At 37.5% G+C, this 22,192-nt stretch overlaps 1 protein-coding gene across 1 annotated transcript in view; it reads left to right on the top strand.

Annotated features, from left to right (window-relative positions):
* FNTB (farnesyltransferase, CAAX box, subunit beta) overlaps positions 1-14,065 on the top strand; it is a 104,310-nt gene extending 90,245 nt beyond the window's left edge. The window contains exons 10-12 of the mRNA XM_072629588.1: positions 10,105-10,216; positions 11,174-11,288; positions 12,360-14,065. Coding sequence (XP_072485689.1) covers positions 10,105-10,216; positions 11,174-11,288; positions 12,360-12,485 — 353 coding nt within the window. The 3' untranslated portion in view covers positions 12,486-14,065. The remainder of the gene's footprint in view (positions 1-10,104; positions 10,217-11,173; positions 11,289-12,359) is intronic.
* The last annotated feature ends 8,127 nt before the right edge of the window (positions 14,066-22,192 follow it).

Here is a 22,192-nt window from a genome sequence, read left to right as displayed (position 1 = left end):
GTCAAGACATCACCATCATGATCTCATTGGTCCTCTTCAAAAAAGGGACAAACAAATGCTATCATCTTTATGTCTAAATCATGCTATCATCCTTTATGTCTAAATCATATATCCATTTTGACCTTTTCTTGGTATATGGTGTGAGATGTTGGTTTATGCCTGGTTTCTGCTAGACTACTTTCCACTTTTCCCTGCAGTTTTTGTTGAATATTGAGTTCTTGCCCCCCAAATGTTCATGTTTGAGTTTATCAAACACTGTTACTATGGTCTTTACTTCTATATATTGTATGTCTAATCTATTTCATTTATCCACCACTCTATTTCTTATTTTATAAAATTTGATTGTTTTAATGATTACCACTTTGTAATGTAGTATGAAATCTGATACTGCTAGGCCACCTTCCTTCACTTTTTTTTTCCATTGAGTCCCATGATGGTATTCTTGACTTTTTGTTTTTCCAGATGAATTTTAGTATTATTGTTTCTTGCTCTATAAAATAATTCTTTGGTTAGTTGATTGGTATGGTACTGAATAAACGACAATTTAGGTAGAATTGTTGCTTTTAGTATATTGACTGCCTACCCATCAATAATATTTCTCCATTTGTTTAGATCTGTCTTTATTTGTGTGAAAAGTATTTTTTAATTGTGTTCATATCCTGGGTATATCTTGGCAGGTAGAGTTCCAAATATTTTATATGCTTGCAGTTCTTTTAAGTGGAATTTCTTTTTCCATCTTCTCCTTCTGTGTTGTTAATACTGATGACTTTTGTGGGTTTGTTTTATATCTTGCAACTTTGTTGTTAATTGTTTTAGCTAGCTTTTTAGTTGATTCCCTAGGGTCCTCTAAATATCATATCATCATATCATCAGCAGTGAGTGATAGTTTTGTTTCTTTATTGCCTATTCTTATTCCTTCTTTTTTTCTCTTCATAATACCATAGCTAGCATTTCTAGTACAGTACTGAATAATAGTGGTGATTATGGGTATCCTTCACTCTTTATTGGGAAGGCTTTTACTTTATCCCTGTTATAGATATTGCTTGTTGATGGTTTCAGACAGATACTACTTATTTTAAGGAAAGCTCCATTTATTCCTGTGCTTTCATTGTTTTTGTTTTTATTTTTAAATAAGAATGATGGTTGTATTTTGTCAAAAGCTTTTTCTGCATCCTTTGAGATAATCATATAGTTTTTATTGGTTTTGTTATTGATAGAGTAAATTATTCTGTAGTTTTCCTAATGCTGAACCAGCTCTGTCTACCTGGTACAAATCCTCCCTGGTCATAATGTATGATCTTTGTGATATATTTCTGTAGTCTCCTTGCTAATATTTTATTTAAAATTTTTTGCATTAACATTACTTAGAGAAATTGACCTACAGTTTTTACTTTTTTTGCTCTCCTTGGTTTAAATATCAAACCATATTTGTGTCATAGAAGGAATTTGGAAGAATTTGTAATTTGTAAATGGTAATTGGTAAAATTGTAATTGGTAATTGGTAAAGAATCCTTCTTTAGTTAATTTTTCAAATAGTTTAATATTAGAATTAATTGTTCTTTAAATGTTTGGTAGAATTCACTTCTAAGTCCATTTAGTCCTTCTTTTATCATTTTGTAATAAAGTAAAACAGTAATGTAGAACTGTATAGCAACTGTCTATGATACAATTTGAAATCCATAGTTGTCTGACCTTTGGATTCAGTCTTGATCATTGAATGTATTCTGAGTTTAATTGTCATTCTGTATTATTTTTATTTGTTATTAGTGTTATTACATATTTTTTTCTCCTAAGTTCCCTTTGCATTAGTTCATAGCAGCCTTTCCACATTTCTTTATATTCCTAATGTCTATTTCTTATAGCACAACAATAATTCATTACATTCATATATCAAAATGTGTTCAGCAGTTCCCCACTCCATGGGTACCTGGCTTGTTTCCAGTTTTATATCACACAAAAAAATGCTGCTGTGCATATTTTGGTACATGTTGGACTTTTCATTTTATCTTTGAGTTACTTTTGGTACTGGGGATGGTTAAATCAATGAATAATTCAGTAACTTTTCTCAAATGATTCCAAATTGTTTTTGTATTAGAGTACCTGACTTTCCACAGCCCACATAGCAATAACTTCTTTTTATTTTTAAAATATATTCCAATTTTAGTGAAATTTTTAAAATGCACACTTCTAATTGTTTATGACTTAGAATACTTTTTTCATGTGGTTAATGGTAGTTTATATTTCTTCTTTTGAAAATTATATGTTGATGACTAATGTAAAAATGTGTTTTATAGGAATGTATGTGTAGAGCCTATATCAGATTGCATGCCTTCTTGAGGAGGAAGAGGGAGAAAATTTAAAACTTATGGAAGTGAATGTTGAAAACAAAAAAAATAAATTGGGGATAAAAGAAAATTATGTATTGAGAGAATAATATAGACGATGACTAAAACAATGTAAATGAAAAGATCGCTGAAAGGAAAGTGTACTCTGAGTAAATGGAAAATCATTGAAAAACCTGGAGAACAATAATGTAACACCTGTGCCCTCTTATGGCAAAGAGGCATATGGGATTATTGGGACATAATAAACATTTACTGAGTGCTTACTGTATGCCAGTCAGCTTGGTGGTGCAGTGGATAGAACACCAGTGCAGGAGTCAGGAGGACCTGAGTTCAAATCTCACCTCAGACACTTGACACTCACTAGCTGTGTGACCTTGGGCAAGTCACTTAATCCCAGTTGCCTCATCATGGGTCATCTCCAGTCATCCTGATGAATATCTGGTCACTGGATTCAGATGGCTCTGGAGGAGAAGTGAGGCTGGTGACCTGCACAGCCCTCCCTTACTCAAAGTCAACTGTAAGTCATATCATCATTTCTCTGATGGCATGGTCTTTGGCAACGAAGGACAAACACACTGGAACTGTAAGGAAAAGCACAAATAGCCCTTGCCCCCAAACAGCTGACATTCTAATAGAGGAGAGAACATGTACATAAGCAGATAAATATAAGATACAGTCAGAGTAACCGCAAAGTGACCTTAGAGAGAAATATACTCTCAGGTCAAGGGGGTGGGGGAATTAGGAAAGGACTTGTGTACAAGGTGGTGATTGATCTGAATCTTAAAGAAAGCCAGGAACTATTTTCTTTTTTTTTTAAGGATGACATTCCAGGCATGGAGGACAGACAGGGCAAAAAGCATAGAAATAGGAGAGGGAACCTCATGTATGAGGGAAAGCAAGCAGGCTACTGTGGAGATGAGTAATGTGTAAGAAGACTGAAAAGATAGGAGCAGGCTAGGTTGTAAGCAGCTTTAAATTCCAGGCAGTTTATTTGATCCTAGAAGGAATAGGGAACCACTAGAGTTTGAATGGAACATAGGAAACATAGAGTTTCCTGGAACATTATTTTTATTCCACATTTGTTCGTTGCTTATAGTCATCCTGTTAAAATTATCACTTGCCTGAACTTTTTCTACTTTCAAGGAGTAGTATGCCTTTTGTGTTTTTATAACTAATTTCATAAAACAATACTTTCTACTTCACTACTTATCAGAATACTTGGACCAGTCTGAAAAAGTAAGCTAAGAGGAGGACTACTTTACAGAAATAAAATAAAACTTTTCCAGAAAAAAAATAAAATAAAATGATCACTTGCAAGGTCCAGGACAGTAATGAAAGCAGAAAGTTAAATGTTTTGTCAGACATAGTTGCTGTATGGGATATTTTTCTTAATTCTTTTTCCTTGTTAAAAAACATTTCTATTTGGACAGAATGTAGGAAGTAGGTTTGATGTAAAGACAAAGGCATCTATATAATATATTTCAAAAATTTAAAAAAAAAAACTGTATCCATATCCTTTGCTTACTTTTCTGTTAGGGGATGCCTCTTGGTTTTATACATTTATCATTTTCCTGTATATTTTGAAATTCAAACTTTTATCAGGTGCATTTGATGCAAATAATTTTTATATTCTACAACTTTTCTTTTTCTAACAGTAGTCATTTGATTCATGTAAAAGCTTTTAAATTTTTGAAAGCTGAAATAATTTTATATGTTATGATGTCCTCTATTCCTTGTTGGTTAAGAAATCTCCCCTCATCTATCATTGGAAAATTTATTTCCTATTTTCCTCTAATTTTTTTAATGATGTGTATTTAGGTTGTGTATCCATTTTTATGGATACACATGATGTGATATAAGATACACGTGACATGATATAAGATGCTGATCTAGACTTATTCCTGCCAAATTGCAGTTTTTCAAGCACTTCTTGTCAAATACAGGTTTTGAAATCCAGCGATAATTTTTGTTCTTAGCTTTAGAAAACACTAGAGTTCATTTACTTATAGATTTTATTTGTTTATTGTATTCTACTAAGTTATTTTTCTAATTTTTAACTAGTACCAAGTTGTTTTGATAACTATTGCTTTGTAGTTAAATTTGAGCTCTGGCAATTACAAGCCCCATTCATTTTTTTTTTTTACTTCCCTTGAGATTTTTCACCTCTTGTTCCTCCAGATGTTCCTTTTTTCTTATTGTGTCTGGTTCTATAAAGTACAATAAATTAAGTAGCATCATAGTCATATTAGCTAGTTAGTCATAGCTCTTCAGTCATTTGAATTTTCTTCTCATAGCTGATATGGAGTCCAGTACTGAAAGCTACAGGACATAGTTTATCTATTAAGTCACTTTACACTTGTCACAGAATCTGCAGTAAGAATGCATTTTTACACAATCGTGTAATGTAGTTGTACTAGTCTTTAACCATTTTTTTCAATGGTGTTCACAAATCCTTTTCTCCTATCTACAGCTTCAGTTATTAAAATTAAAAAATGCATAAAAGCTTTAGGAAGATTCATTCCCACTGCTGATCATCATGGAAACTTTGACTTGCTCTCTTTTTGTCATGGACCTGTTTACTCCTCCTTAGGCAGCTTGCTGCTTCCCTTCTCACCCCGTAATGAGTTCCTGGTGCTAGACTTACTCTAAACAGCTAATCAGCTTTACCCCTGGTACAGTACTCCTGAGCTCAGGCAATCTGTCTCAGTAGCAAGGGCTACAACTATGCCCCACCAGGCCTAATAGATAGTACAATTATCAAAATTCACACAGTGCTTCATTATGAGATCTATAAAAGCTTAGGTAAGCTGTCATTGTCCCCTTTATTGTCAAGGGAAGAGCTGGAAATGTTTCATAGGGCAATGGTAGAAAAGCTAAGAGAATGGTAGAGGAAAAACCCAGGAAAGGTAATGAAACTCTTCAGGTTTCCTTTAAGACCCTAGTAATGTGATGGGAAGAGCAGGAAGAAGTAGTGAGCTTCCCCTACTCTTCCTCTCCCCTCCAGAAAAAAAAAAACATTTTTTAAAAAATGCACCAGACTGAATCCTGATAAGGAAATATACAATAATTAACAGTAAAAAAAAGCTGAATGGTTTTCCAGCTCAAGTCAACATAGAGAAACAGTCAAAGTTCTGTAGACACTGGAATATTCCAGTGCAGAGAAGACTGTGAGTCAGAACAAGAGTAGTTCCCAGATTCAGCATAAAGGGGACTAAATTTGTGTAGGAAGCAGGAAAAAGTGCCAACTGGCAGCTCTGTTGCTCACTGTACTCAGTTCTGGGTAATAGATCTAGGGTAGACTGAGGAGGGAACCTTACCTAGAGAGGACATAACAGCATAAGGAGTGGTTGTGATGTGCCAGGCAGAGAGCAAGTTTAGAAGCAGTCATCCATGTGGATCAGATCCCCGTATGAAGCAGGAGCTGAGGTTCCAGCTTCTAGCCCAATCTGAAGCCTGAAGATTACTAATCAGGCCAAGAATCTCAGACTAAAGGGAAGCCTACAGCTCTGTCACTCTGAACAAGAAGAGCTAGAAAGCTATTAGCATCCTTCAGTGGCAGTTTACTGAAATGCCAAAGGAGGCAAGCCTAGTGATGTGATGCCCAGACATCAGGCCAAGAACGTGTAGAACTCAAACCAGGAAAGCAGAAATTAGACTTTCTTCTGGTTCTTCGTACTTTAGGAGCATAGCTTGCAGGTCTACAGCTTATGTTGCTCCTGAGATCCTAGAATGATACAACATTCCCCCCAAGAAGAATCAGTAGGACCAGCTCAAACATTCTCTGCAGAAGTGTGCGGAGCCTAGCCCTGACATAATGTCTGAAGTCAGGAGGTAGGTTGGAAGAATGATTAAATAGGGAATTCCACCATAAAAAGCTGTTACGGTATCAGGAATGCTTAAGACACAAACCTAGGAGAAGAGAATGACTCCTATAAGCAAGGCCTCAAAAACAAATCTCATGTAAAAATTCAACTAGTATTCCTGGAAGAGAAGAAGCAAGAGTTTACAAAAAAAAAAGTCTAATTTTAAAAAATAATTTAAATGAAAGTGTTAAGAGAAAACATTGTAAAAGAAATGAGAACTATGGAAGAAAGACTTGGAAAGCAAATTAACAAATTGGCACAAAGTTTGCAAAATCTTACCCACGCAACTAACTCTGAAAATTAAAATTGACTAAATATCAGCTTAATGATCCCGTGAAACAACAATATTAAAGTCAAAAGACTGAAAAAAATAAAGTGTCTCATAATATAAAAGTACCTCATAAAAATAAAATGTCTCATAGCAAAAACAGCTGACCTGAAAAACAGATCTGGGGGAGAAACTTTTTTTTAAATTAATTTGTTTGTTTTCAGTTTTCAGCAATCACTTCCATAAATTTTAAGTGTTCTCTTCCTCTTTAACCCCTCCCTCCCCAAGACAGCATGCAATCTTATATGGGTTCTACATATGCATTCTTATTAAACACATTTTCACATTAATCATGTTGCATAGAAGAATTAAAACGAATGGGAGAAACCATGGGAAACTAAACCAAACCAAAATATAACACAAGAGAAAATAGTCTGCTTCATTCTGCTTTCCAATTCCATAGTTCTTTCTCTGGATGTGGATGGCATTTTGCATTGAGTCCTTTGAGAATATTTTAGGTCCTTGCATTGCTGTGAAGGACTAAGTCTATCAGAAATAATCCTCACAGCCTGTGGCTGTTACTGTGTATAATGTTCTCTTTTCACTCAGCATCAGTTCACATAAGTTAGGAAAGAAACTTTTAAGAATCCTTGGACTACCTGAAAGCCATGAACAAATGAAAAAGCCTAGTTGTCACATTTTTTAAAATCCTAAAACTACTGAGATCTTTTAAGACCAGAGGGCAAATTGGAAAAAGAAAGAATCCTCTGGTTACTTCCTGAAAGAAACCTCAAAATGAAAACTGCTAGTAACATTAGAGCTAAAATTCAGAGTTTCGAGGTCAAAGGAAAAAAATACTGCAAGAATTCAGAAAGAAAGAATTCAAGTACCAGGGATCCACCATCAGGATCAGAGTAGTCACTCTTGTAAAGGAGTGGAGAACTTGAAATATGATATTCCAGAAGGCAAAGGATATAGATTTAAAGTCAAGAATAATTTACCCAAAAAACTGAGTAAAATGAATGCTACAGGAGAAAAAATAGAACTTTAATAGAGGACTTCAAGCATTCCTGATGAAAAAACCAAAGCTGTGCAGAAACTTCAAAGTGCAATCATAGGAGTTAAGAGAAATACAAAAAGCTCAACACGAAAATAAACAATCATAAGGGACTAAAACAAGGATAAATTTCTTATATTCTCATATGGGGAAGTGACATTTGTCCCCTCTAAATCTTATCATCATCAGAGATCATAGTCTAATTATACAGAAGGCCTAGCAGAGGTTTTTTTATGTCTTTGATGACTTGAAGAAGAATGGAAAAGGAAGGGAAGGAGAGAAAAATTAGGGAAATTTATCTCACATAATCAGGGTACACATGAAGAAGTCTATATAAACAAGAAGGTAGGGATGGGGGGAGTGACTTACACAAAAAATGGGCCTCACTCTCTTCTGAATTGAGCAAAAGAAGAGAGAATGCACATATATACACAAAATTTAGTAGAGAAATACATTTTACTCAGGGAAAGAAGAGAAAGGATAAGGTAAAATTAAATGGAGGGCAGATTAAGGAAGGGATTAGTCATAAACAAAACAAAACTCCAAGGATATATCAAGATATTTATAGTTCTTCTGGTGACAAAGAATTGGAAACTAAAGAGGTCTCCATCAATTGAGGAACAGCAGAATGAGTTATGATAGATTAATGTGATGGAATACTGTTGTGCTATAAGAAATAATGAAGGTGATGATTTCAGAGAAACCTGTGAAGACTTTTATGAGCTGATGCAGAGTAGAGTGAGAACAATTTATACAGTGACAGTGGTATTGCTTTTTTACTTATTTTCTTTTTAAATATATTTTTCTATCATTAAATATTTTCCAGTTATATACAAAAAAATTTTTAACATTCATTGTTTAAAATTTTGAGTTCCAAATTCTCTCCCTCTCACCTTTACCCCATCTCTTGAGAAGGCAGGCAATCTGATGTCAGTTATACATTTGAAGTCATGCCAAACATATTTCCATATTCCATGTTGCAAAAGACAACATACATACTCACAAACGAAAAATAAAGTAAAATAAGTATGCTTCAGTCTGCACTGAGTTCATCAATTCTCTCACTGGAGATGGATATCATTTTTCATTATGGGTCTTCTGCAATTGTTTTGGATAACGAATGACAGTACTATCGTAAAGACAGACACCTATGAAAGACTTAAGAACTCTGATCAATTTAATGACCACTCATGATTTCAGAAGATTCATGATGAAGCTTTTTTTGTAAATAGTATTCTATTTTTTCCAATTACTTGTAAAGATAGTTTTCAACATTCATTTTTTTATAAGATTTTGAGTTCCAAATTTTTCTCCCTTTCCTCACCTCCCCAAGATGGGAAGCAGTCGGATACAAGTGATACACGTGTAATCAATCATGTTAAATATATTTCCACGTTAGTCATTTTGTGAAAGAAGAAACAGAACAAAAGGGAGAAACAATGAAAAAAAAAGTGAAAATAGTATGCTTTGATCTGCATTCAGACTCCATAGTTCTTTCTCAGGATGTTGATAGCATCATCATCGTGAGTCTTTTGACATTGTCTTGGATCATTATATTGCTTAGAAGAGCTAAGTCTGTCAAAGTTAATCATTGCATAATATTGTTATTATGTACAATTCATTGCATAATGTTGTTACTATGTACAATGTTCTCCTGGTTCTGTTCACTTCACTTAGCGTCAGTTCATGTAAGTCTTTTCAGATGTTTCTGAAATCTTCCTGGTCATCATTTCCTATAACATACTAGAAACACTCTACCCACTTCCTGATATAGAGCTGAAGGAATCAGACTGTAGAATGACATTTTTTTTACATGGCCAATGGAAAATTTGTTTTGCTTGACTATATATGTTTGTAAAAGGGACTTTGTTTTCTTTTCTCAGTTGTGAGAATTATGAGAATTGTGAGGGAAAGAAGGTGTATTTTTGCTGATTGAAAAAAATTTAGCTAAAAATTTTTTTTAAATACCATAGTTCCATTACCATTCTTCAATGGAGAAAATTCTTAGCACCAATACTTTGAAATGAATTTGTGTTTTATTAAAACAATGTTTATTTTTGAAAAATCTACCTACATTGGGAGCTCAATAAAGACCAAAATGGGTAAAAAAAAAATCTAGGCCTTTCAGGAAAAAAATTTAAGGCTTTATTAGGAAGTGGAAAGAGATAAAAATCACATTTCTTCCTGCTATGTTCCCTTAGTTTATTAGAGCACAGTGAATGAAACCAGTATCATTTATTTAGACACAGAAATATCAAAGAAAATTTTTTAAGAGGGCTAGGATGAAAGTAAGGTAGGAGAATTAACACTGGAAGAATGAAATCAAATGAGTAATTAACTGCCTGGGAGGAATTATGCAATGGGATTGCTCACCAGGAGCTGATTACGTGAGTGTGCTGCCAAAACAGTGGACCCTGCCTGGGCCTTTTAGGATTCCAGAGATCTGGAGTGGACTGGAGGTGAAAGCAGTTATACCTCCTCAGTACCCCATTTTTAAGGTTAGTTCAAATAATAGTAATTACTGGAGTCATTTTGTCTGATTTAATGTAGGTTTCCTTCCCCTTTCCATAGGTGATCCTGCCCTTAGTATGAGTCGCTGGATGTTTCACCAGCAGGCCTTGCAGGAATATATTCTCCTATGCTGCCAGTGCCCTGCAGGGGGACTTCTGGATAAACCTGGCAAGTAAGTTCTATTTTGAGAGGGGGAAGATGGAAAATCTGAAGTCATCCATTAGATGATTTCCAGTGATAGGTACATGTCAAGCACTTTAGAGGCTGATGTGGGATGAGACCTAGTTCCCTCTGGTTTTTCCCTCAAGCTCATATTGCTAGTGCTTTAAAGGGAGAGGATCCCAGTTTATGCCCCTGGTCGAGATGCCACTATTGTCTTCTAGTCTTTTCCCCAAACACATACCATCATACCACTATTTTCCAGGAATCTGAAGGAGTAGTAGGCAAACAGGCTTGAAAGGGGCTTTTCTTTTCTTAAATATTAGGGTGACTTAAAAGAACAACAGGATTTAAAAGGCCATGACTGCTCCTGGCAGAGATTGTAATCACAACAGCTAATTACTGAGTTGATTAAATGATGGAAAACAAATATAAGATGCCTTTATATGCTATAATTAAAAAAAACAAAACCTGGAAACCAAACAAGCCACTACTTTCCTGCCTCCTACCTCAGCAGCTTACTATGATAATTAGGCCCCCTAGGGAAAGTCCACCTCAAGACTAGTAGTGCTTGGCACATTATCAGAAAGCACTTTGCCTGTTTCTAGACATGTTTTTTTAATTTGAGAGGAAATTAATTTTTCTAGTGTTGAGTCTATTCCTGAAGAGTTTTTCTTCATGGCCATTTTTAGGAGGTATCTGGAATAAATAACAGTCACATTGCCTCACCAAATGGAAATAGAATCTGTTGAAGAGAGTGTTTAAAAATGAAAAGATTTCCTTAAAATTGTTTGGGAAAATTGCATTTTCTCTAATTACATGGATTTCTTTGCATTTGTTGTCATGTTCAATATATTTGATTTGTCTATAAGCTTGAACTTAGAGTCTTTAGGCAATTGTTTGATCCAAAGAAAGACACCAAATATAACCTTGCATTGTTGGGCTTCTCAACAGTGTTTTTTCCCTCTAGGTCACGGGACTTCTACCACACCTGTTACTGTCTTAGTGGCTTATCCATAGCACAGCACTTTGGCAGTGGAGAGATCCTATGTGATGTGGTCTTGGGAGTGCCAGAAAATCGCTTGGTAAGATGTGAGGGAAGCCTCTTACATCACAGCCTTAAATCCACTATGTCCTTTGAGTCACCATTGCACTTGGCAATGGGTCTAATCTAGAGCTTGCCCTGAAAGCTTAATGCAGTGTTGCTCATAACACAGTAGTTGCTTTTAATTTCTAGAGCTGACTGTTGGATTTGCTTTACTATGAAAGGAGCCCACAAAACCTAAGTCTCTTCCGTTATTTATGTGTGGCGATTTATTTAAATGGTGATTCAATGCCGACCATAGTTAGCTTTCTCCTTTTTTTGAATGTCTAAAAGAGCCACAGTCTGGGAAAGGCCAGTTCTGGCACACACCATGGCCTTTTGTATCTGCTGGTTTATTCTCTAGTGTGTGGATGCCTCCCTCCTACTATTTCTTTTTTTTAGAATCAGAAAGTCATAGTTGGTTATTGTAGTCAGATCAATCAGGTTGATGGCAGTAACCACCTGTAATGAGTTAGTCTACATTTTACCTTAAAGAATATTAGTAGACTCAAGATTTCCCCAGTGATAAAATTCAGATAAATAAAATTACAGTCTTTACAGATTTGCATGAAATCTGTATAAGTTGTATACTCCTAGAAAGATTTCCTTCCTTTAAGTGGTTTTCAAGTTTAGAATTTCCTTACTCTTTTTAATATTGCCATTATGGTTTTTTTTTGAAAACATAATGCCTTTTTAATTTCCCATTCTTGTTGACTTCAATCACTTGTACTGCCCAGAGTGAAGGTAAATGCATTGAGTTGGCAACATAGGCTTATGGCAACATAAATTTAGAGCTGATAGGGACCATAAAAGCCATCTGATACAATATCCTCATTTTATAGATGAAGAAACTGAGATCCAGAGTGGTACCTCAAGGATTAATCTTGGGTAGGGTTCCAGTGAAACAGTGGTAGGCTGCTATTTGGAGAAAACTTACCTAGGATGATGCCCTACTCCAGACCTGAGATTTCATCTTTTATCTCAGAGGGAGAGAATAGAAGAATATTAACATGGGCTACTACCCTACAAAAGAATGTATTAATTGTATATTTGTCTATTCTTCATTTTGCAGCAACCTACTCATCCTGTGTACAACATTGCACCAGACAAGGTGGTCCAGGCTGTCATGTATTTCCTGCAGAAGCCTATCCCATGTGTGGAGGAAGAGGTAGCAGCAAGTTCTGCTACCACTGACTAAAAGTCCCTGTGTCTCCTCAGATCGACACTCAGATATCCACTTTTCCAGTACACAGCATATCCACAGTGTACACAGTGCTGTACAAAGCCTTAGCTGCCATGGAGCTATATTTTTTTCCCCTTAAAAACACAGATGTGTGTGTGTGTGTGTACTTGTGCATGTGTACACACACATGCACGTGTGCACATGCATGCAGGTGTGTACACGCACGTGCGCACACACACACACACACACACACACACACACACACACACACACACACACACACACAGTTCCAGGTTTGGAGAACACTGTTTTGTCATTGTTCTTTTTATGCCTAGGAGGCCAGCCAGACCAAAAACCAGTCGGCCCATGTGAAACCACTAATCGGCTTTGGCCTAGTTATGATGTGCTTGGGGAGCACTGCATGCTGAGAAGGAAGTGATCGCCTTCCTATTAGCTTTCCAAGCCTGGACAATTGTATTTAAACTAATAATGTATGTGAGTATTTTAGCATCAATTGCTGCTGTTTCTGCTTGCACTCCACTGTAAATTTGCCAGGAGAGATGCCCTTCCAGGAGTAGCAAATTAGCCCATCTGAAGTCATGGGATCACTAAAGGTCGTTTTAAGGTCCCAAAGGACATTTATAGGGACTCAGTCAATACCTAAGCCCCAGTGTATTTCTTTAATTGCTCCCACCTGCTGCCCTAAATCTCAAGGGAAGGTAGATGTGGTGGGAAGTTCTATGTAGTTTTCCTTGTGGCTAGCAGAGGCTGAATTCTTCTTTCCTAGAATTGGAGACTGTAGGATTTCAGTTCCTCCCAGAGGCCACAGTTGTACTGATAGGACTTTATTCATCCTTGGGTGCTATATACTAGACCTGGGAGACCAGTGAAGTGTGGGAAATGAGCCTCCAGGTTAGATCTGCACAGCAAGAGGAAACAAATCCCCATGTCTCACTCCCCAGCCCCCTCCATCATGTACCTTTAAAACAACTTTGCATTCATGGGGGAGTACTTGCACCAGGGTGAGGTAGCTGGAGCCTATGACCATTCAGTGCATCATCATCCTTTGCCCCCCATTCCTTTAAACTCCATCCTCTTAAGAAGATCCAAGGACATGCCCCCCATCTCTTAATACTACTAAGGTTTTCACTTTAAACTCTGACCCAGGATTCTTGAATGTTCTACCTATTGTTGGGTCATAGAAATGAGGTTAAGCTTCATGATGGAGCAGCTCTTCCGTAGGCAGTTAGATGAGTCAAACTTGTCATGGAGAGAGCTCCTGCTGAGGGCATGGTTGTGGCCAATCAGAGCCTCGGATGCCTGTCCATACTGAGGATCTCCACTTAGTCACCTCTTTCAAGACTGTCTCCCAACTTGAACCCCATTTGCTGCTGCAGTTACAGTGGAGCTCACCATTACTGACCTGGACTCTGCCCAAGCAGCGATGGATCACAGTGGGCTGGCCCCAAAATGCAGAACCTGAAATTTCTGCTGTCAAACTCTGGCCATTTTCCACTTCTCATATCCCATTGCTTTTGCTTATTGGGCTATGTATTACCTCCTTTAGATAATAAAATAGTAACATTTTTTTATTATGATGGTGGTTTTTTTTGGCCTCTGCAGTAAAAAAAAAAAAAACAACTTCAGAAATAAGTAATATTGCAGGTTATTGATCTTGCTTTATTGATCAGCAAACATTTATTATCTGTTATATACAAGGTAAGAGAGAGAAAGCTGTCCTTGGAGCCAAAAAGCCCTGAGTTCAAATCCTGAAGCATACCGGCTTTGTAGCCCTGGGCACGTCACAGTGCTCTAAGCAACTCTTAAGACTGTAAGTTGCAGATAAGTTGGTGGAAGGAATTTTCTCATCCAAAAGTTCCATAGAGTACTGGAATCACAAATCTAGTCCATCTCCCTATATACAAGGCACTGTACTAGGCAAGGTAGAGAATATAAAATCAAAGGAGAAGATGAGGTTTTTACTGTGAGGAAGCATGGTTAGGAAGGCAGAACATAAATGTGAGAAGTTATGTACAGTAATACTTCAGATCAACAAATCCAGACACCAGAGCTCCTTTCTGTAAGGTTGCATTGGAATATGGAAGGGGCTTTAGGGAATATTGCAAAATATATCTCTGAGTAAGTGTCAGCAGCAGTTAAGAGCCAGAGACAGTGGTGCTATCTTTGGTACAGGCTTCTTGTGCCTGACTGAGTAGGGGCCTCACATAACCAAACACCACCAGAGCATGGAAGAGGCTGTGGCCTACATGGCATGAGATGATGAGACCTTTCTGAGAGGAAGGGCTGACCCTGAGACCTGGCCTAAGAGGACTACAGTAGGGCCCCAGGGAGGAAGGAAAAGAGAAAACTCAGCCCATAGAGATTAGTCAGGAAGCAGTCCATGTCCTGGTATTAATTTGTGTGCCACCTATCTGTTTCTATCAATCACTAGTTACATACTTTTTGATAAAATAAGACATTGAACCATATCTCTGTTTCTAAAAGGAGGCTATAATAGGAGACAGTAGTGGAAAGCAAAGAGTGCTGGATGAAGGGTTTGACTTCCAGGGATGAAGTCCTGCTTCATCCAAGTGGATGGGCAGGTACTGCCTTTCCATCTGTAAAATGAGAGCAATACTTGGCTTTAGCTATGAGAGGTGGTTGTGAGGATTAAATTAAGATAATGTGTTTGCCAAACCTTAAAGGGCTATAGAAACTTCAGCTAACATTAGCAGTACTGAAACAGAAGCTAATTGTGAATTTTTATAAGAGTTCAGAGAAAGGAAAGAACTGATTCAAAGGAGACTTTATAGAGGAATTAGGAACTGAATTGGATCTTGGAAGGATTTTAATAGAGAGGGGGGGAAGATAAAGTTCATTCATTCTTTTGAGAAACTGTCTTACTCAGTGCAGTCAGTACCTCTCGGACCAGTTCCTGCTCCAGTATTTGCCTTTATCCCAAGGCTGTTATCAGTGATGGCAGAGATGACTAATGAAGAGAAATTCAACTTGAATCAGAATCCAATTTTCACTTCCAAATTTCAACCTGATTCATTCACAAAGAATCTAGTCATTTTTGGTCCTGGTATATACCTACTATAATCTATCCTTTACCTATTATTATTGTCTTGTTTTAATGTCACATAAAAATAGTAGCATTTTGTTTCTCCTATTGAAAATACCTCAGACTAGTGTTATTTAGCTGATTCAGGGAGATTTCTTACTCTAGACCCAAAAGTCACGTTCCTATGAGAGTTCCTCAAGAGAGGCTATGGTTATGTTTCTATGGTTAGTGGTTCCAAAACAGCATTTGCTCTCAGCCTGCAGATATGGAAACTGTCACGGTAATGGGGCAGGTGTGTAAGTGAGTGAACATTTTCCATGGCAGATCTTGCACAAAGTTGATTTTCTTTCCTTTTGGAGTTCAGTTTGGGGTAGACAGAGTTCAGTGATGAGTTTTCATGCCTTGTGGCCCAGGCAGAGTAATTTTAATCCTCTTTCCCAGACAGACAGCTCTTCTTGAAGATAATATCATATTATCCCTTAGGTATTCTCCAGCCCAAATGCCCTCAGTTCCTCATAACACATGATTTCTAATCCTGTCCCTTAAAGCAGCCCGTTTCAGTTTAAGACAACTTTACTTACTAGAAAATTTTCCCTTGTATCAAACTGAAATCTGCCTCCATGCTTACTGATTCTTAGTGGCTACCTGCCTAGTTTCTTTAGTAAGATCGGAGATTAAATGACAAATATGTTTGATCAACTAAAATATTAAACAAAATGTTGCAAGGAGTCCATGGGTCCTGCTCAATGTTATGGTCTTTATGTAGGAAGGACAGTACATTGTTATATTTATAGAAACTGTGAAATATAAGAACTTTGGCCTGTCCTGCAGGCCAGCATTTGCCCCCAAACCAACTGAATATTCTTCTAGTTAACTAAAGCAGAGCTGTAAAAACAAGCCCACAGATGGCCCACACAATAGTGCCTAAGTGATGCCTAAACTAGATTAAAATATAATTGAGAATGACTTGACACAGTAAATAAAAATACAATAAAACATAGATAATATATTTTAAAACTAAGTTTGTATGCAGTCTACAGGGATCCTTGTATCTGGCTTAGTCACCCTCATTTCTTTTTGAGTTTGACATGAATGATCAGGGAATTTGGTTCATCCTTTCCAGAAGGATCTTTTCTTTCACATTCACTCATGGAAGCTAAAGTTAAGATGGAAACAAGATAATTGTTCACTGAGATGACCTATGTAGTTTTAGGTAGATGCCTTCTGACTGAGCCAGGGGTCACTTGTTCTCTTTTTGACATCTGACTTGGGCCTAATTTTTTCTTAGGATTGAGATTCCAACTTAATTTTCCCTTCAACTGTGGAAAACAAATTGGGGCTGGCTGCCCACATTCTGATTTTCTTTGCCAACATATGCATAGCTTTTCTCTCCTCTTCCCCTTCTCCAAACATAAAACTGATATGAGTCACTTGCAGTGGCACAGTATCTAGTCAGCTTTTCTGGTCTTTGACCACAGTTCCAACAACTGAGGGCATCTACGTGAAAATATTCTCTTCCTTACCTTGAGTACACAGGACTACGGTAGTCGCTAAGGATTTCCCTGCATTTAAATAATGGCTAGCTTTGTTAGCTCTTTCTGTCACTCTAATACCTTCTGTTGTATGGTTTGTAGAATCTATGCAAGGCTATATGGTGTTATAGTCTCTATTTTTACATATCTAGGAACATCAGAATCAGTAATAGTGCACATCAATGTTACAGCCTAAAAACATGGAAAAGGGAGATCAAGGAGCTATGTGCCACATCAGTATGATGTCCAAATGTAATGAAAAGGAGAATTGTAGGATCGTAGATTTGGAGTTGAACAGCACTTTAGATTCTATTCTCTTATCTTACTTGAAGAGGAAACTGAGTCACAGAAGTTAAGAGACTTGCCCAGGACTTTTGTCATCTTTTCAGAAATGGGGAGGGGTTGCCTCTGGTATTACATGCAGACCATCTATCTATGCCTGGAATGTTCTGTCATGAGTCATGTGATGGTTTTCTGGGGAAGGGACATGGCAATTACCAAATTAATGTGTGCTTATTTTTGAGTAAGCCTCTGTGAACCCAGGCAAGTCATTTCTCTGGGACTCAATTTCCTTACCTAGAGAATGAGGGGTTGGGTGAGATGGTCTCTAAGATCTCTTCCATCTCTAAATCATAAGATTTTATAATAAGAAGAAACTGTGGGTGCCACTGACTGGTTGCAGTATGGACAGATGTACCTTGTTAGGAGAGAATGACTAAGCCACATTTACCTTTGGGGTATGGTTTCTGAAGGGAAATATATGATTCTGTTTTGGGGCCTAGAGGAGCAGGGTGCTGTATGGCACAAGGGACATTGTGGACCTTGTAGGCTTAGGGCAAGAGTAATAATGGCATTAATAGAGTACTTAAAATTTTGTAAAGTACTTAAATGTTTCATTTGAGTCTAACAGCAACCCTGCTGATAGACATACCCCACTCTGCACTGGTGCACTTGATCTTTTCAAACCTGGGTGTGACTTAACATTTGTCCCTATTTTATCCTATTTATGGTTCCAGCCTATTGAGATCTTTTTTGAGTTGTTGACTGTGTAGCTTTGAATCACCCGCCAATTTGATAAGCATGCTCTCTTTGCTACAGTGTAATTTACTGATAAAAATGCTGAATGGCATGAGACCAAAAATAGGTCTCTGGGGGCACTCTGCTACCTCCATGTTAACATCAACTTACTAATAACTTTTCATTAGGTCTGGCTGTTCAAGTACTTCCTCCATCTAACATATGTTGCCCACAAGGACAATGTGGGAGGCTTTTTGTCAAATTGTTTTGTTGAAAACTAGGGTAAGTGGATTAGTGGAAAGAGTGCCGGTCTGGAGTCCAAATTCTCTGAGCTTCAGTTTTGAATTCTCTAACGTAAGAATCTCAAAGTTTGAAGAGACCGTAGAGGCCACCTAGTCTTAACACATACTGGAGCAAAAATCCTTTCTAGAACATGCCCAGCAAGTAGTTGTCTACATCTGAGGAAGAACTCATTAACTCCAAGGCACATTACTTCACTGGATCTGGATATAGATAACACTGAGGTAGTACCTGCCTCACAAAGTTGTTGGTAGCAAATGAGATGGTATATACAAACTGTTTGGTAAGCTTTTTAGTGCTATGTAAATATCAGCTATTATTATTATGTCTAGGGTATTATCCAAGGGTAACCTGGTTAAAAAATAAATGAGTAGTCTAGAATGACCTGTTCTTGATAAAGTCATGATCTTTCAATGATCATTGCTATCCATTATAAATTCAGTATAATTCAATTAAATAAGTATGTATCAAGCACTGACTGCGTGTAAGGTACTGTGCTAAATGCTAGGGATACAAAGACAACATCTTTAGACTGGTCCTCACACGTAGGCTGGGAGTTTCTTGAGAACAAGGGATGTCTTTTCCCTTTGTTTCCCTAGTGCTTAGTACAGTCCCTAGCACATATAGTGGGGGCTCATGTTTTACTGGATATTTATAAATACAGACTCCTCACAGGCAAGTATGGGATAATTGTAGAAGTTCTAGATTTGGAGCCATGGATTCAAAGTGGCTCTGCCACTTTACCACCTCTGTGGCACTGGGTGTCAGCAGCCTTGAGACTCAGTTTTTCTCATCTATAAATAGGAGTTGGACTTGATCTATCTCTAAGCTCCCTTCCAGGGACAATCTGATCTTCTTGAAGATGTATGATCTTTTTGTCAGGAATGAGTCATACTGCCCTGTAGTTTGAAGACTCCTGTCTCTTTTGAAAATCAGGAAATTTACCCTTCTTGCATCCTATGGCACCATCTTTCAAGATTTTTGAAAGCTAGAATTGATGATGGCTTAGCAATCTATACCTGCCATTTCTTTGAGTATCCTGGAAGGAAATGCATATAGGCCCATATAGGACTTGGGTGGTCTCTTTACTGTCTCTTCACTTTACTTGAATTTCATCTCCCTACTATTTTTGGTTCTATTTTTCTGAATCCAAAAATCATTTTCTTTGGTAGAGAGAATAGAAGCTAAATTAGTGTTGAGTAATTTTGCCTTCTCTGTGTTGTCCATTATTATTGTCCCATCCACCCCAATCCACTGATCAAATGATCCTTCTTTGATTTTCCTTTTGCTTATAATCTAGCTTTTTTAAAAAGCCCTTTTTTGTCATTCTAACAAGTTAGACTGTGCTGATCACTGTGCTCAGTCTTGAGAGAGATACAAAATTTAGTTGGCATGATGCCTGTTCTCATGGAATTTGTCCAGTAGGATATAAGAAGATAACTCTTTAATACATATCAAATTATAAATGAATTTGAGTTGTAAAAGTGTTATATGTGACTCAGATGCATTCATTTTATATATAATACATTATATATAATGTAGCTAGGATACATACATGTACATTCCCTATTAGAGTCCCCATCTGATGCTACATCTTGACGTGGAAAAGACACTAAGTTCTATAACTGTGCTTTAGAGGCTCTGACTAGTCTTGGCAAGATAGATTTTTTAGTAAACTGCATGGCAATAGATTATGTCTGTTAGCTAAGGGCCAGCCTACGTAGGGTCAGGAATACAATGGATTGAACCTAGAGTCAGGAAGACTGGAGCTCATGTGTGGCCTCAGATACTTACTGTGTCACCCTGTGCACATTACCTAACCTGTTTCAGTTTCCTTACCTATAAAATGGGTTAATATCTATCCCTGGAAAGATAAAATGGGTTATTTGTAGAGTGTTTTGTAAACCTTAAAGTGCTATGTTAATGCTAGCTATTGTTGTTATGATGATGGTGGTCATGGTGGTGGTGGTGGTGCTTTTGTTACCAAAAGATTGATCACTCGGAAATTTTTCACCAAGACCTTATGTTTTAGGGTTTGGAAAAGAATTTTAGATGAGGGAAGTGAGAGCCCCCTGTTGTAACCTTGAATCGCCCAGAGTCACACAGTAGTAAGAAAGAAACAGAGCTGAGATTCAAATCCAAGTTTTCCAACTCTTTCTACTACATCAGGTTTTTCAGCACCTAAACTTATGAAAACTTTTCACAAAAGCAAGGAAGGGTCGCAGGCTGCATCAGTGCAGGAAATACTCTCACTAGGGAAATCCTTTAGGTCTTAAATGTGTGTATGTGTGTATATGTGAATCTGTAGACATATGCCACCCATACTCTACTTTTGTGAGCTGAAGCTCTTGAGCTGACATATTTGTACACACATTGTACACACACAAACATACATTGTTTGAGCTACTGCAAATGTTAAAATTGCTCAGTACCATTTTTTCTGATGATGGATGAATAACTAAAAGATAGACAAAACTTAGTGAATGCTAACTTTGATACCTTTCTGAGTGGGTAAGAGTTAACCCTAGTTAAGCATTGCATTCCCTGACACATTACTCATGTATATCAACAGTATATATAGCCTTAATTATTTCTGGCTGGCTACTCTGTACTTTTGACCTGAAACTGTTGTGTTCCTCATGCTGACAACAGAGAGGTATTAAGCAATGGAAGCCTCAAGTACTTTAAAAGGTAAGGAGGAAGATTACTTGCTTGTCATAATGGGTGACACACCTATGGGTAGGGAATTGCATTGTTTGTGGATTGATAGGCTAGGCATGGAACTTTGTATTTTGGACTGTTGACTTTGTTATTTCCCCATACTACTGCCAACTCATGCACCTGAGGTTACCGTCTTAAAACTAGTGATCATTTGTACTGCAGACTTTTTTTTTAGAGAGACTAAAGTTCTTACTTAAGAAAGGGTGCACAAAATGTGCACCTAGTTCTGGGAGAAGAGGCAGCATGGTTTAGTGATATTGAGACTGGAATCTGGAGAGCCTGGTTCCAGTCATGAGTCTGTCACTGACTGGCTGTATGACCTTTGACAAATCATAACATCCTATTACCCTGCTGCCCATTAAGGAAGAGATGCTTGCTCTTGAAGGCTGGTATTCGGTCCTCAACTTCTGCCTGTTGTACTAGAAAAAAATGACAGTAGAGAGTGTATTGTGAAGTTTTATCTTGCCCAAAGGGGATACATGCATCACAACCCCTGAAATGAATATTATCTAAACAACAACAATCCAAGACACAGATCTGGCTTTAAGACTGCAATAGACTGGACAGCGATAGTACCTGTTACTAGGTGGAGGAGAAAACAAGCTAGGCTGGTTAGAGCTGAGCCTTCCCAGCTGCTTTCCTCTGCAGACACCCACTCATCTATGCTGTGTGAGTGTGTGGGTGCACATGAGCACAGGCAGGGCAAATGAGTCATCTGTCCTTGGAGAGCTCATGAGCTCTGCCCCAGCACCTCACTCCACTGAGCAGCCTCTGTTTAAGAAGTCATAGTTAAAGATGTCAGACAAGTGAAGCAAACAGTATCTTTAACTGCAGATGTAAAGGCAAACCCACAGCCCCTCAGCATCTACTGGGGCTTCGTATGGAATAAATGCTCTGTACATATTGGTTGAAGTTTGGTTGCAGAATGAAAATAAAATAACTGGGACTTTAGTTTTTAAGGGGAAGAAAATACTGGGTCCCCTCTTAGCGGGTAAGTCCATTGAAAATAGGTGTAAGTTTAAGATTCTGTCATATTTTAACCTGAACGAGCCTACCAATAATTTCATTACTACTTAGAGCATGTCAGC

This window comes from Notamacropus eugenii, chromosome 1 (genome assembly GCF_028372415.1).
Source record: "Notamacropus eugenii isolate mMacEug1 chromosome 1, mMacEug1.pri_v2, whole genome shotgun sequence".
Classification (NCBI taxonomy): Eukaryota; Metazoa; Chordata; class Mammalia; order Diprotodontia; family Macropodidae; genus Notamacropus; species Notamacropus eugenii.
This window is presented reverse-complemented; position numbering and strand designations above follow the sequence as displayed.